General features: G+C 49.0%; 1 protein-coding gene across 1 annotated transcript in view; it reads left to right on the top strand.

Annotated features, from left to right (window-relative positions):
• Positions 1 to 2,174: 2,174 nt before the first annotated feature.
• The window catches only part of LOC149457648 (vomeronasal type-2 receptor 116-like), a 31,155-nt gene continuing 17,949 nt past the window's right edge, over positions 2,175 to 15,380 (top strand). The window contains exon 1 of the mRNA XM_089683385.1: positions 2,175 to 3,027. Coding sequence (XP_089539511.1) covers positions 2,175 to 3,027 — 853 coding nt within the window. The remainder of the gene's footprint in view (positions 3,028 to 15,380) is intronic.

The following is a 15,380-nucleotide window of genomic DNA, read 5'->3' as shown; positions in this document are numbered from 1 at the left end:
CCTGCCCTCAGCTAATACCGGAATCTTCTATTCCTCCTACCAGTCCATCCCCCACAGTTACTACCTTTTGTACCACTAGCCCCTCCCTCTTAGATTTTAAGCTCCCAGGATCAGGGCCCTCCTATCCCTCTTGTATTGTACTGTATTGTTGCTGTATTGTCTCCTGTTATATTGTAAAGCGCTGAGCAAACTGTTGGCGCCATAAATCCTGTATAATAATAATAACTTGGATCTAACCACTTTGTATTTTTTAATCAGACTTTAATTTCAGAACCTTTATACCTGTATATAGTAATGTGAGTATTTCTGTCTTCCATGAAAAGCTGCACAAATATGTGAGAAATGTTCATTACACCGACCCAGACGGAGGCGAGATCTACTTCAATGAGAGAAGAGAAATCCCAACCGATCTTATTGTACAGAGCTGCCTTTATTTAAGTAATATATCTTTTCCTCAAAGCAAAATTTCCGTTTTTCAAGACCCGGATTTTGTACCCAAAACGTTTGATATGAGTAACATCTTCTGGAAAAATGGCAACGTAAGAAATGACTTCAATGTTTTCTGTTCATATCATTTGCTGAGGAGGTTCATAATTAGGATTTCTAGGAATTTGTATCCTTGTTTTAAGATATTCCAGCAAATACGTATGTTCATGAAAGGGGTCATTCTTGGAGTCGGTGAAGGTTGTTAACTGCCATCATTTTGTGCAAAGTTTCCTATAAGTGATCTATTTCCTACTTTGTGTATGTATGTGTTATGAAATAAAGTTGGCATAACACATACATACACAAAATAGGAAATAGATCACTTATAGGAAACTTTGCACAAAATGATGGCAGTTAACAACCTTCACCGACTCCAAGAATGACCCCTTTCATGAACAGACGTATCTGCTGGTATATCTTAAAACAAGGATACAAATTCCTAGAAATCCTAATAATTCCTAGTAATGAGGTCTGCAAATCTCTGACATACAGTATGACACGGGATAGAATTATTACAGAAAACAGCAGCATTAAAATCAGGACATTATTAGTAATACATCCAATTGGGCCCTCAAAGCAGTTCAGGATGTCCATGAAATGTATAAAAGAAATATAAATGGATAGAAAATAAATCTAACTGGGCAGCTCTTTGTGTTTTCCATGTTGCTGGTGAACATAAATTCCATAAGAACATTTAGAACCCCCTAGAGGTGTCTCCTGGATAAATGGTGACTGATCTCATGTGACCAAACAAGAATGTATCTTCAAGTTGGTGACAGATTATATACAGTGACATGAGTGGGTGTAACAGTTGTGATATACACTCACCGGCCACTTTATTAGGTCCACCTGTTCAATTGCTTGGTAACACAGATTGCTAATCAGCCAATTACATGGAAGCAACTCAATTCATTTAGGCATCTAGACGTGGTGAAGACATCTTGCTAAAGTTCAAACCGAGCATCAGAATGGGGAAGAAAGAGGATTTAAGTGACTTTGAACGTGACATGCATGTTGGTGCCAGATGAGTTGGTCTGAGTATTTCAAAAACTGCTGATCTACTGGGACTTTCCTGCACAACCATCTCTAGGGTTTACAGAGAATGGTCCGAAAAAGAGAAAATATCCAGTGAGTGGCAGTTGTGTGGAGGAAAATGTCTTGTTGATGTCAGAGATCAGAGGATAACGGGCAGACTGGATTAAGATGATGAAAGGTAATAGTAACTCAAATAACCCCTCGTTACAACCAAGGAATGCAGAATACCATTTCTGGATGCACAACATGTCCAACCTTGAAGTAGATAGGCTACAGCAGCAGAAGACCACACCGAGTGCCACTCCTGTCAGCTGAGAACAGGAAACGGAGGCTACAATTCACACAGGCGCACCAAAATTGGACAATAGAAGATTGGAAAAATGTTGCTTGGTCTGATGAGTCTCAATTTCAGCTGCAACATTCAGATGGTAGGGTCAGAATTTGACGTAAACAACATGGATCCATCCTCCCATGTATCAACAGTTCAGGATGGTGGTGGTGGTGTCATGGTGTGGTGGATCCATCCTGCCTTGTATCAATGGTTCAGGCTGGTGGTGGTGGTGTCATGGTGTGGGGGATCCATCCTGCCTTGTGATCCGGGGAAGAAGGCCCCAAAGCCTGGGACCCCAAGTGCCCTGCCCGGTCCAGGAAGGATGGAGGGACCTGAGTCCAGCGAGGTTAGTACCCTGGAGGGACTTAGTACCGGCCTCCGAATCCCAGCAGTGGAGGACCTGGGAACAGGCCCAAAGATGGGGGAGACCTACTCCCAATACAGGGAGCGTGTGGCGGCTCGGATCAGGCTGGTGGAGCAGGAGGGGGCAAAGCTTAAGAAGCTGTCCCTTGATTTGAAGAAGCTGCGCACCTCTTACTTACGCGTGTGGTCATCCAAGAGGCAGGCGATGAAGCCAGGTCTGGAGGCCTTGGAGCTCCAGGTGTCCCAACAGGAGCGGTACGTTTTGGCGCTGCAGCGGAAGAGTGGGGCCCTTAGTGAGCGGTATCTAAATGAGGCCAAGTTCAAGGCTGCGAGGAACCGCAGGGTAGCGGCTGTGCGGGGCCCTGTGGAGGAGGCCTCATCTGTGGAGGATCTTGCAGTGGAGTTGTCGGAGGATGGTGAGAGGAGACAGGGGCTGGCTGAGCCCGCTGTGTCGGTGGAGGAAGAGGTTCGGCCTGATATGGAGGAGCGTGCGGCTGCAGAATTATCAGAGTCTCTCCCCCCTGGGCAGCATCCCACAGATTGGGGGACACAGATGGAGGAGGCAGAGCTGGCAGGTGGGCTCCAGTTTACGGTGGAGGAAGGACCGGAACTGCGTCATGCGGACTTCCAGTTTTCATCCGAGGAGGAGGAAGTGGACGCCGGAAGTGACGTCATCCCGCGCAAACCCGCCAAGCCGGTGGCCAGGGAGCGTGCCGCTTTCGTGTGGCTGGATCACAGTCTGAAGGAGGTGCTGGCTAAGGCTGGGGAACTTCCCTCAGGACACAATGGACAGGACTCTGCTACTGGGACTGGTGAGGTATTCTCGGGCATGGGGGTGACAAATGGTATATCTGTTGATGTGTCAGGAGCGCAGGTCCGCCCCACGGTTCTGACTAGGGGTCTCCTCTCCCCAGTAGTCCTGCCGGGCCCCGCCCCCTCGGGGGTTGTGATGGCTGCGGGTGTACAGCCTCATACTACTCCTCGGGGGGAGTTGTCTTCTGAGCCCCTAGTACAGGCTCCTGTGGGTCAAGTCCAGGTGGGCTCCCCTGCCCCGGTGAGTGATGCCCACCTCCCAGCTTCCTGGGGTCCCAGTGTTTCACAGCCTGTGCCCCCTGTCTTGGCTGCCAGTGCAGTGGTTCCTCCTGCAGGCTCCCCTGGTATAAGTGTCCCTAAGCCCGCGTTGAGCTACTCCGCGGCGGTTAGGGGTGGTCCAGTGCCCATGGGGTCAGCCAGGGCAAGGGCAGGCAACCTACCCACTTCAGCAGCCAGGCGCAATGTTGTCCAAATTAAGTGGACAGGGGTGGGTCCCCCCCTTGGTAGGAGGGAGGTAATCGACCGAATTCTGGAGATGGGGTTCCAGGCAAGTGAAATCTTTGCCTTTATCGCTCCGGTTGGGACCGGGGAATATGATGTCTCTTTCATGCGGCCTGACCATCTTGATTTATTTTGGCAGCGGTATGAGGCCACTTTTGTGTCCAGTCCCAGGTGGGTGGGTTTGACCCCCCGGCTTTTGTCCCGTCAGTCCCTAGTTAAGAAGGTTACAATCCTGGTGCGGAATGAATCCATCCCTGCTGCGGATATCCAGGTCTGGTTGGGCAGGTATGGAGATGTGTTGGGGCCCTTGGGAAAGGTCCTGGATGACCGGGGGATATGGACCGGTGGGTGGGCGGCTTCCGTTCGCCTCCGTGTGGTCGGGAATGTTATCCAGCATGTCCCCTCCTCTGCGTTCTTGGGGAAGGATCGGTTAATTATCTTTTATCCTGGCCAGCCGAGGGTCTGTCACCGGTGTGAGGCTAAGGGGCATTTTGCTGCCACCTGCCCAGTTGTACGTTGCTCTCTCTGCCAGGAGATAGGGCACTTGGCAAGAGATTGCAATATCATCAAGTGCAACCTCTGTGGTACGGAGGGGCACTCGTACAACAGGTGCCCAGAAGCCCTCCATAACCTCCCTGTGGGAGAGTTGGCAGCTGAGTTTTCCCGCATGGATGCGGAGGAGGCGGGGGAGGAGTTAGTGAGGGCTGCTTCGGCTTTGGCAGCTACCCTGGCGGGGGAGGTGGAGGCTGCTGAGGCTTCTTTGGTTTCTGCCCCATCTGTCCCAGTTGTGTCCTCTGTCGCCCCTTCTGGCATGCCTGTCCCCCCTCCTAGGAACAAGAAACTGCTGAGGGAGGCTGCTAGGGGGGCTGGGTTGGTGGAGGCAAGGTCTAGCGTAGTTGTGGCTGCTCCCCCTGTGCTCTTGCCTTTGCGGAGGGAGAAGCCTGGTAAGGGGCCTCAGGAGTCCCAGGGTTCTGTCCCGGTAGGGGCTCAGGAGGAGGAGGGGTGGTCCCAGGTGTCTGGGGGTAGGCATAATAGGCCTGTTCTATCCCCTGCGGGGTCAATCTCCTCTCTGGAGGTGGGGGAGGTGGCCCTGGAAAACCGGTTTGGGGCTCTATCGGGGGATGAGGGTGAGTTGGATCCCACTTCTCCGATGGAGGATGAGGAAGCGAGAGGGCTCCTGAAGCGTGTAAGGGACCCTGCAAAAAAAGTCAGGAGGAGGGTTAAGAAACGTCCCTCTCAATTATCTTAATGGCAGTTCCCGCTCCGATAAAGGTGGCAACCATTAATGTTGCCAGCATAAAGTCTGTAAGTGCTAGAGAAACAGCCTTATTTTTGATCAGTGGGATGGAAGCTGATGTTTTCTTTTTGCAGGAGACCAGGTTGCCCACCTTGGCTGATGTCCATCTGGCCAAGCGTGAATGGAGGCGTGGGCCCTCCTACTGGTCTCTTGCGGCTGAGCCTTACAGCGGAGTCGCGGTGCTTTTTACCGGCATGGTAACGTGTCGGCGGATAATTGAGGTAGAGATCGGAAGATGTCTGATTCTGGATGTTCTCGTAAGGGGGCAACAGCTCCGGCTCATCAATATCTATGGCCCACAGTCCAAGTGGGACAGGAAGAACCTCTTTGCGAGGATTAAACCTTACCTCTTTACATCCCGGCTGGTAGTCTTTGGAGGTGATTTTAACACCATTACTAGGCCCAAGGACAGGAGAGGCTTCACTGACAGGCTGGGATACGACAGCGTTTTTCTAAATGCTATAGTCAGGGAGGCAGGTCTGGTTGACGCTTGGATTCAAAGTGTCCCAGACGGCACGGGTTTCACCTATAGGAGAGGTAATAGCCAGAGTAGGATAGACAGGTTTTTTTTGAAGGAGAACTCTGCCTTCTCGGCACCTGAGTGTCGGGCGGTGGAGTTTTCCGATCACCTTATGCTATCTGTCACCTTGAATATTTCAGACACGCCGCTGAGAGGAAAGGGCATCTGGAGGATGAATTCGTCTCTGCTGGAGGACGAGGAGGTGAGACAATCTTTCGAGGAGTTCTTTCAGGCGCAGGAGACGGTGCTGGATTTCTGCAGCAGTAAGTCTGAGTGGTGGGAGCTCACCAAGGTGCGGATCAGCAGGTTTTTCAAGGCCATTGGTAAGAGACGGCAGTTTAAACAGTATAACGCCTACCAGCGGTTGCGGAGGAAGCTCGACCGCCTTGTTTCTAGCGGTGGAGATTCGGGGGCAATCTCGGAGGTAAAGCTTCTCCTCAGGCAATGCCAGTATGATCGGTGTGCCTCTTTGGTTCTGGAGAGGGATTATGGGAAATACCACTCGCCCGACCCTTTCCAGAATTGCAAACGGAGTGCAGCAGTTAAGACGATCTCTGCTCTGAGGGATAGTACGGGGTCCCTGACTAAATCCAGGTCGGGGATTCTGGAGGTCTCCAGGTCCTTTTATGCGGATTTACTGAGTGAGAAGCACCTTGACCGGACAGGGATGTCGAGCTTTTTGGAATCCACGCCTGGTCTGGACAGTGATGTCCCTCTGGCGAGTTTGGCTGGGGAGATTACTGCAGAAGAGGTGTCCAGAGCGCTTGATAGTCTGGCCATTAAGAAGACTCCTGGGCCAGACGGTCTGACAGCCGAATTTTTTAAGGCTTTTAAATCCCGCCTGGCACCTCGTCTCGTGGAAGTGTATAACAGCTGTCTGGATGAGGGATCTCTCCCTCCTTCCATGAGACAGTCTGCAGTTATCCTCCTGTCAAAGGGTAAGGATCCTTCGGCTATTGAGAACTGGCGTCCCATCAGCCTCCTCAATGTCGATAGAAAGGTTCTGGCGAAGATCTTGTTCTGGCGCTTGTCGTCAGTGGCAGACAGTTTGCTTTCCCATCAGCAGCATTGCTCGGTTCAGGGCAGGAGTACCTTTACAGTGGTGTTAGCTGTCCGGGAGGCTCTGGAGCGATGTAAGGCTGAAGGATGGGGAAAGTACTTGCTGGCGGTGGATCAGGCAAAGGCCTTTGATCGAGTTGATCACAAGTACCTCTGGCATCTCCTAGACCGGTATGGTTTGGAGGGGAGGTTCATCGGCTGGTTGAAGACTTTGTACCAAGGGGCTGAGAGCTTCATGTTGGTGAATGGTTGGGTTGGGCAGCCCTTTGAGGTTGGATCTGGGGTGCGCCAGGGGTGCCCGCTGAGTCCCTTGCTCTATGCCTTTGCCATCGACCCCTTCGTCAGGAGGCTAGATGGTGGGGCAGTGAGCGGGGTGCCGGTGGGTGCCACTGGAGATCCGCCTTTGAGAGTTGTGGCTTATGCTGATGACGTTTCTGTTTTCATTTCTGGACCAGAGGAGGCGCAGGAGGTGGTTTCAGTAATGGATCAGTATGCCGAGGCATCAGGTTCCAAGGTCAATCAGGACGAATGTGAAGTTCTTTGGATGGGCAGGGAGGGTGAGAGCTTCTCACTCCCGGACGCCTTCCCAGTGCCTCAGCCGAACATCAAAGTGTTGGGCATCAATTTTGGCCCTGCTGATTACAGCAAGCAAAATTGGGAATCCAAGCTGTCGGATGCCGAGGTCAAAGTGAGATGCTGGAAGGGGTGGCGGCTCTCCTTGAGGGAAAGGGTTGACTTGATCAAGACTTTCCTGCTCCCAGTCTTTTTATATGTCAGCTTCGTCTGCCTCTTGCCAGAATCGCTCTATGCGAGGATCTATAGCTGTTTCTTCCAGATGTTATGGGGGAATCGGCTGAACCTCGTCAAGAGGGACGTGACTTACTCATCCAGGCGGGAGGGTGGCCTAGGTATGGTCAACCCGGTGGTCTTTTTCTCTCTGATGTTCTTGAAACATAACTTTGGTAACATGCTGGCAGAGAGTCCGCCTGCATGGGTAGGACTGTTCCGGATCTGGTTTGGACCCTTTCTGCACAGTTGGGAGAGTGGTGGGCCAGTGAGAAGCCTGCGGGTCAAGCATGGTAAGCTCCCGGCTTATGCGGCCCCGTGCCTGAAGTTACTCCGGCGGTGGCATGTGACTGCAGAGGAGGTCCGGTCCCTCCCTAGGAGGCTCCTGGGTGAGAGGATTGTGGCATCTGCTTTCCATGCGCCGCTGGCCTTGAGAGATTGCCCGGGCCATGTTTTGAGGGAGGGTTTGCGGTTGATAAATCTGGAGCGGATCCCCCTGAAGTTGCGGGACCAGGCCTGGCTCGCCTTCCACGGCAGGCTCTACGTGAGGGGTAACCTGAAGTACCGTCCTCCGGATGACCGTGGTTGTCCGAGGTCGGAGTGTGGGGGTGAAGTGGAGACTATGGACCACTTCTTGCTTCAGTGCCCCTTTAACGTAGAGGTGTATAAACAGGTGGGAGGGTCTCTGGGTGTTCCTTTCCTCCATCGCATGTCGTATGCGGAGTGGGTGTACGGAGCATTCGAGTGTTGCATGGGTTTTGATTTGGACACCTTGTTTTTAGTCAGCTTAGTTGTCCGTTATTACACTTGGATGGCACGGTGTCAGGTCTCCATTCGGCAGAAGGTCCTCCCTGTTCAGGTGGTGGTGAGTGACATCCTTGGTGAGGTTGGGAAAATTCGGGGTCTTGAGAAAGACAGGCTGCGGCGTAGGGCTTGGATGGAGGCGTGGAGGAACATCAAGCCTGTTGCTGCGGTCTGTTGATCTCGGGTGATGGGAACTGTCCCTGTTTTCTGCCTCTTGCACTCCCTAGCTTTTGCGTTTCGGTCTTTTTGGTAGCCTTTTGCATGGTAGGTTGTAGGTGTCAGACGTGGAAGATCTGCGGGTTCCTTAGCCCTCCCCCGTAGTGTATATAATAGTGTGGTTAGGTGTTTTTTGTGTATAGTTTAGGCCATACAGGCCGTAAGCGGCAGGTTTAATATGGAAATTGTTTATGGTTTGTGTTTATGTCTGAGCCATAAAGGCTCCTAATTATATGGTCTCGGCCATAAAGGCCTTGTACTGCACATATTGTATATAAGTTCCGTTTTTTCCTTTCAGGTTCTGGACTTTTATGTTCTTTGTTTATTATTTCTCCCACAGGGGTTGTTGGGACTTTTTCAGTTTCTTTGTTTAGTTTTGTATTTATTTATTCTATTTATTATATTTTGTACTTTTATATATAAGTTGAGGATGGATATATATGACATTAATACATAAATAAAAAATCTCCATCCTGCCTTATATCAACAGTTCAGGCTGGTGGTGGTGGTGTCATGGCGTGGGGAAGATTTTCTTGGCACACTTTGGGCCCCTTAGTACCAAATGAGCATGGCCTACCTGAGTATTGTTGCTGACCAAATCCATCCCTTTATGACTCCAGTGTCCCCATCTTCTGATGGTTCCTTCCAGCAGGATAATGCACCATGTCACAAAGCTCAAGCCATCTCCAACTTTTTTCTTGAACATGACAACAAGGTCTCTGTACTCCAATGGCCTCCCCAGTCATCAGCTCTCCATCCAATAGAGCACCTTTGGGATGTGGTGGAACGGGAGATTTGCATCATGGACGTGAAGCCGACAAACCTGCAGCAACTACGTGATGCTATCATGTCAATATGGACCAACATCTCTGAGGAATGTTTCCAACACCTTCTTGAATCTTTGCCATGAAGTATGAAGGCAGTTCTGAAGGTAAAAGGGGGTCCAACCCTCTACTAGTACGGTGTACTTAATAAAGTGGCCGGGGAGTGCATATTATTCAGTGGGCAGTGACATCAGTCAGTTTCACGGATGATGGGAGATTCTGAACAATGACTTATTTTATTATGGGATAGATTTAGATACAGTAAAATGGTGAGAGCCAACCTGTCATGACCCTAGTGCTACGAGCAGTCGGGGACCTCAATATAGTCATGTGCAGAATATGGAGCTATAGGAAGATCAGTGACAGGACAGCGTCATAGAAGCTCAGGTTGGGCAAGGCCAGAAAGGGAGGACTGCCCATTTCCTGGTGACCCAGGTTGAATGCAGGGATAAGGGTTTACTATGATTTTTGGTGGGATCCCATGCCATTTTGCTTACACAAAACTGTGTTCTGTCCCATTTTAGAAACAATGGCATGGGCCCCCATAACATTTATACCACACCCTTATCTTGGCACGTGTGTGGGTGCAGCAGTAAAAACACAGAGTCCAGTTGCAGATAAATTAGAACTTGTGTTGTAGAAAAATGTAAACTACAAACAACCCCAGCGGGAGAGCGCCGCTAAGGGTGACACTCAGAGTTCAGTTCTTGGCAGAGGGGCGATGTGTAAAGATGCACCAACAGTATCTGTCTTTAGAAGGCAGAATGCAGTCCGGTCCCAAAAGGAAGCTGCAGATCAGGTTTGCGAGTCCCTAGTGTAGCATTACCCCCTTCACTAGTCACTAGAGATTTGGGTCCCCCTATAGTCCTGCACACCCAGGCAACATGCATTTCCTTCCAGACTTGCACTCCAGAGACAGTAACCAGTCCTTGATCTTGGGTTTTTTTGTTTTATTAGGGGATTTTGAACTTGGATGGGGTAAGAGGTGTATGGGATGCCCAAAGGAACTGCAATTGAGGACAATATTCCTGGAACTATGTACAAGTCTCTTTAAAACAAAGAATCATCTTATTGGAGAGCTAGCCAACCTCTCCTGGTGTACCACCCCAGACCATAGATACTTCTTTATCCAGCTGTCTGAAGGAATCCCTGAGCAGGGGATCCAGTGCCTGTCACTTTAAATGTAAGGCAGTCCCTGGTAGAAAGCTAATCCAGTTTCTCACTAGAGTGCTCCTTCCCCTCTCTGGCCCAGGGGGTGCATGTCCACTCACTCAGTCCTCCTATGAGCTGGTGGTTTGGTTGATGCTCTTAGGCCTTCTGCTGGGCTGTTCCTTCCCTACTGCATAGGTGATCCTCGCTCTGGGGGCTGGTGAAGTTCTGAGCTTTCCTCCTTTCCAGGACTACTGCCTATAGGTAAGCCCCTTCCCGCCTGGACCCCCTCCCAGGCTCCTGCTCTTCAGCCTCTCACACATCTTCCACCCAAACTCTTCCTGCTGCTGAGCAGGATTGGTCACTCTTAAGGACTGTCCTTGCCCCATGCCAAGCCTTCTGTTCAGGATTGGCCAGGATCCCTCAAGAGTGCAGACTAGCTCCACCACTAGCTGAGTTCTAGAGACTCCTCCAAGTCTCTAGATCAGGAGAGGTGTCAGGGAACTGCTCTACAGAGCATCTCATCCCTGACTTAATTTCACCCTGATTACTATTACACCTGGACTGCTGCTCAGCCCTCCCAACTTCCAATTAACTCCATCTCCCTCTAGCTATCTAGGAGGGTGCTAGCCTGTTCCTACTCATCAGGAACCTTTCCCTTCCACTATCACTTTCCCTAATAGACGGGATGTGACAAAACATGGGGGTCACCAAAGATGGCCACCAAAGGTCACCTGGACACATAGTAGCGAACCGGAACGCTGCCTCCAGAAACAAATAGAAACCATAGAAAAAATGATTTTGCTTTTTTTGATTTTGACTTATTTTCCAGGATGTGCCGGGTGCCACCTACAGTGAAGAAAGCAGACTGCACCTGCCTACAGGCATACAGCCTTGGTGGCTTGTAGGGATGGTCTATATGTTCGAGTGTTCACTGAACATACAAACATCTGGGGCGTTCAGCGGGCCATTTGCCTGTATGCCCCACAGTGCAATGCGCTCTGGTGACGCATTGTAATTGGCCAATCACAGCTGAATTCACAATAAGAGCCATGATTGGCCAAAAGTCTCAGTGACCTTGGCCAATCATGGCTCACGGCAATTGAGAGGAGCTAGCTAATAAAAAGCACTGATACTGTATGAATGGCACTGGGCAGGAAGGAGTTAACATGAGGGGAGATCAAAGGGTTAACTGTGTGCTGGGAGTGTATTACTAGGGGGCGGTGGTGTGTGCTTCATTGTAATTACACTGCTCTGGATGGCTGTGCTGTTCAGTGTGCCCGAGCTGACAGGGAGGAGGATTGTTTGTAAACAAAATAATCTTCCTCCCCATCGAAGATGCTCGGCAATCACTGGGCGGGTAATTACCGGCCAGGATCGGTGATTGATAGTCACAGACGCGAATGGCTCGACCGCGCCCCCTACCAGGAAATGAGAAATCACATATTTATATTTCTTTATTTATTGCAGGTACTTGTATAGCACTGTCAATTTAAGCAGCACTTTACATATATCGTACATTCACATCAGTCCCTAACCCTTTTTGGATTTTTTGTATATTGTGGAATTCTGGGCCTTAAAAGGACTTTGTAAGAGTAATTAGGACTTATAAGGACTCCCTTACATATTGTTTGCATTACCATTGGTCCTAGTTAAGCGCCAGATCATACTGTTCTCTTTGTGGAGGGAAGGCCCTGCACCAAGTCACCCCTCCATGTTGAGGGCATGTGCCCTGGTGTAGTTTGGGGGGGGGGTGTCAATCATCCCCGCCCCCTCTTTCCTGACCTGCCAGGCTGCAGGCTCAGATAAGGGTCTGGTACGGATTTGGGGGAGACCTCAAGTCATTTATTTTTTTAATTTTGGAGGGTCATTTATTTTTTTAATTATCTGTACTGTTCTGACATTTGGGGGATATCTGTACTGTCCTGACATTTGGGGGATATCTGTACTGTTCTGACAATTTGGGGGATATCTGTACTGTCCTGACATTTGGGGGATATCTGTGCTGTTCTGACATTTGGGGGATATCTGTACCATCCTGACATTTGAGGGATATCTGTACTGTTCTGACATTTGGGGGATATCCATACTGTCCTGACATTTGGGGGATATCCGTACTGTCCTGACATTTGGGGGATATCTGTACCATCCTGACATTTGGGGGATATCTGTACTGTTCTGGCATTTGGGGGATATCTGTACTGTTCTGGCATTTGGGGGATATCTGTACTGTTCTGACATTTGGGGAATATCTGTACTGTCCTGACATTTGGGGAATATCTGTACTGTCCTGACATTTGGGGGGTATCTGTACCGTCCTGACATTTGGGGGATATCTGTACCGTCCTGACATTTGGGGGGTATCTGTACCGTCCTGACATTTGGGGGATATCTGTACTGTCCTGACATTTGGGGGATATCTGTACTGTCCTGACATTTGGGGGGTATCTGTACTGTCCTGACATTTGGGGGATATCTGTACTGTCCTAACATTTGGGGGGATATCTGTACTGTCCTGACATTTGGGGGATATCTGTACTGTCCTGACATTTGGGGAATATCTGTATTGCCTGACATTTGGGGGATATCTGTCCTGTGCTGACATTTGGGGGATATCTGTCCTGTCCTGACATTTGGGGGATATCTGTACTGTCCTGACATTTGGGGGATATCTGTACTGTCCAGACATTTGGGGGATATCTGTACTGTCCTGACATTCTTGAACCTGAAGAAATTAGATTGTCTGTCAGTACTTCAGGATTGATCGGTTTTCAGATCTATCCCATAGTTTGTGAACTCTATAACTTTCCTACAGATAAATAATACATCCTAATTTGGGTTATTTTCACCAAAGACATGGAGCAGAATACATCTCGGCCTAAATTTATGAAGAACAATTATTTATTTGTTAACAGAAACAAAGAAAAACGTGAGGTTTTTTTTTTCAAAATTTTTGGTCTTTTATTGGTTATTTAGCAAAAAATAAAAACCCCAGCAGTGAATAAATACCACCAAAAGAAAGCTCTAGTTGTGTGAAGAAAATGATAAAATTTAAGTTTGAGTACAATGTTGTATGACCGCGCAATTGTCATTCAAAATGTGAGAGCGCTGAATCCTGAAAATTGGCCTGGGCAGGAAGGGGGTGGCAGTGCCCGGTATGGAAATGGTTAATAATAATAATAATAATTTCTGATTTCAGATTCCGGTATCTCGATGCTCAGATCCCTGTTTACCCGGCAGCAGAAAAAAGTTTGGCTCTTCCATATATAAATGCTGCTATGAGTGTTCCCCGTGTCCAGAAGGAGAGATATCCAACATTTCCGGTACAGTTTGTATTTGTTAGTAAGTGATTGTTGGACTCGGCAGACTTTACCAATGTAGTTAACCGGTTCCGTGCCGCCCTATAGCAGAAATACTGCTACAGCTCGGAACGGGTGCGCACAATCACGTATATATATGTGATTTCACAGTTCCGGGTAGCACCGGCATTCACAGCCTCGGCTGTCAATCACCGGGTCCCGGTTAGTGATTACTTGCTGGCACCCGGTGATCGCCGAGTATCTCCGACAGGGGAGAGACCTGTGTATAGACAACACGGATCTCTCGCCTGTCAGCTCCTGCACACTGCTTTGTATGGCTCTGCATAGCAGAATGCTTACAGTGAAACACAAACACAGCACACAAGTAACCCTTTGATTGCCCCACGTTAACCCCTTCCTGCCCGGTGCCATTAGTACAGTGTTGGTGCATTTTATTAGCATTGATCACTGTATTGGTGTCACTGGGGATTTCAGTAACACCAAGTCAGCCCCCCCCAGTGTCAGAATGCCTGTCACAGTTCCACTTATAGTCGCTGATTGCCTCCATTACTAGAAGAAAAAAAAAATTCCAGTATATATGCCGCCATTTGTAAACACTATATATAACTTTAAACCAATTAATTTACACGCGTTGGATTTTTTTTAGCAAAGACACGGAGCAGAATACATTTTGGCCTAAATTTATGATGAAATTAGATTTTTTTAAATTTTTTAACTGGACATGTTTTATATCAAAAAGTCCAAAATATAGTTTTTTTTCAAGAAAATATTTTTTCGATGCATATCATATGCATCATCGATGGGTCCCAACACACCATCCCACCGATGGGTCCTAACACACCATCCCACCGACGGGTCCCAACCATTCGCTTTAGCTTAAAAGTATGTGCCGCCTCCAAAGACCAACAACCGCCTCCGGAGCCAGAACATACCAAGAATAAAAAAAAAAAACCCACACACACCCCCAGGGAGGGTGGGAGGAAAGCTCGCTCCAATGATGCCGTATCCTGGACTGAATAGGATGACCCCCCCACAACCACACTCAAAGGTGCCGAAGACCCCACCCTGCACTCCCGTCACCAATCAAATAACCTGCCCATTTTCTAACTCCCACCTACTTTTCTCTTAACCCTTTCTTGTCTTTCCTACCCCCCTCTTAAGTCATGTCTACCCTGCGCTATTTTCTTTTTCTTGCTTTTTGCTACAGGCATCACTTTCCAATCGATGTTATTACCTCAGCCACTTCTCAACTACTCAACTTAACCTCTACATTTAATACAATGGACACAAGCCACCACTTACTCCAATGGCAACACCCTCAACCCCGCATTCTCCCACTTAAGCACTCCCTGTAACCTCTCTAACATCCCTTTTCCTCTCTCTGACCACAACCTTTTCAGTTTCACACTTTCCCCATGTCCTACCTCCCATGCCTCCAACCATCAAACGGTTACCCGCAGGAAACCTGGCCACCTCAACCCTTCCCTTCTTCATCCTGCTACTGACTGCCTTTATGATAAAATGGCTCCCCTGTCCTTCCCAGACCTGGGCACTTCTGCCTACAACAACATTCTGTCATCCTTCCTGGACACCATGCTCCTCTCACAACACGCAGAACCAGGCCTCACCTGTCACAACCCTGGCAAACAGATGACACCAGAAGTCTCAAGAGATGCAGCCGTGCTCTTGAGCGAGTATGGAGTAAAACTAAATCCCTGAAAGACTTCACCCTCTACAAATCCCTCCTTCTCAAATACAGCTCCTACCTCCATACTGCTAAACAAACCTACTACATGAGTCTCATCAAAACCCTCTCATCCAAATCCTGTCAACTCTTTTCTACCTTTAATTCCTTACTTCACCCCACACTGCCTCC

Source organism: Staurois parvus, unplaced genomic scaffold (assembly GCF_062004578.1).
Source record: "Staurois parvus isolate SC_StPar_1 unplaced genomic scaffold, SC_StPar_1.0 ptg000308l, whole genome shotgun sequence".
NCBI lineage: Eukaryota > Metazoa > Chordata > Amphibia > Anura > Ranidae > Staurois > Staurois parvus.
Note: the sequence above shows the minus strand (reverse complement) of the source record. Positions and strands in the feature narration are given on the sequence as shown.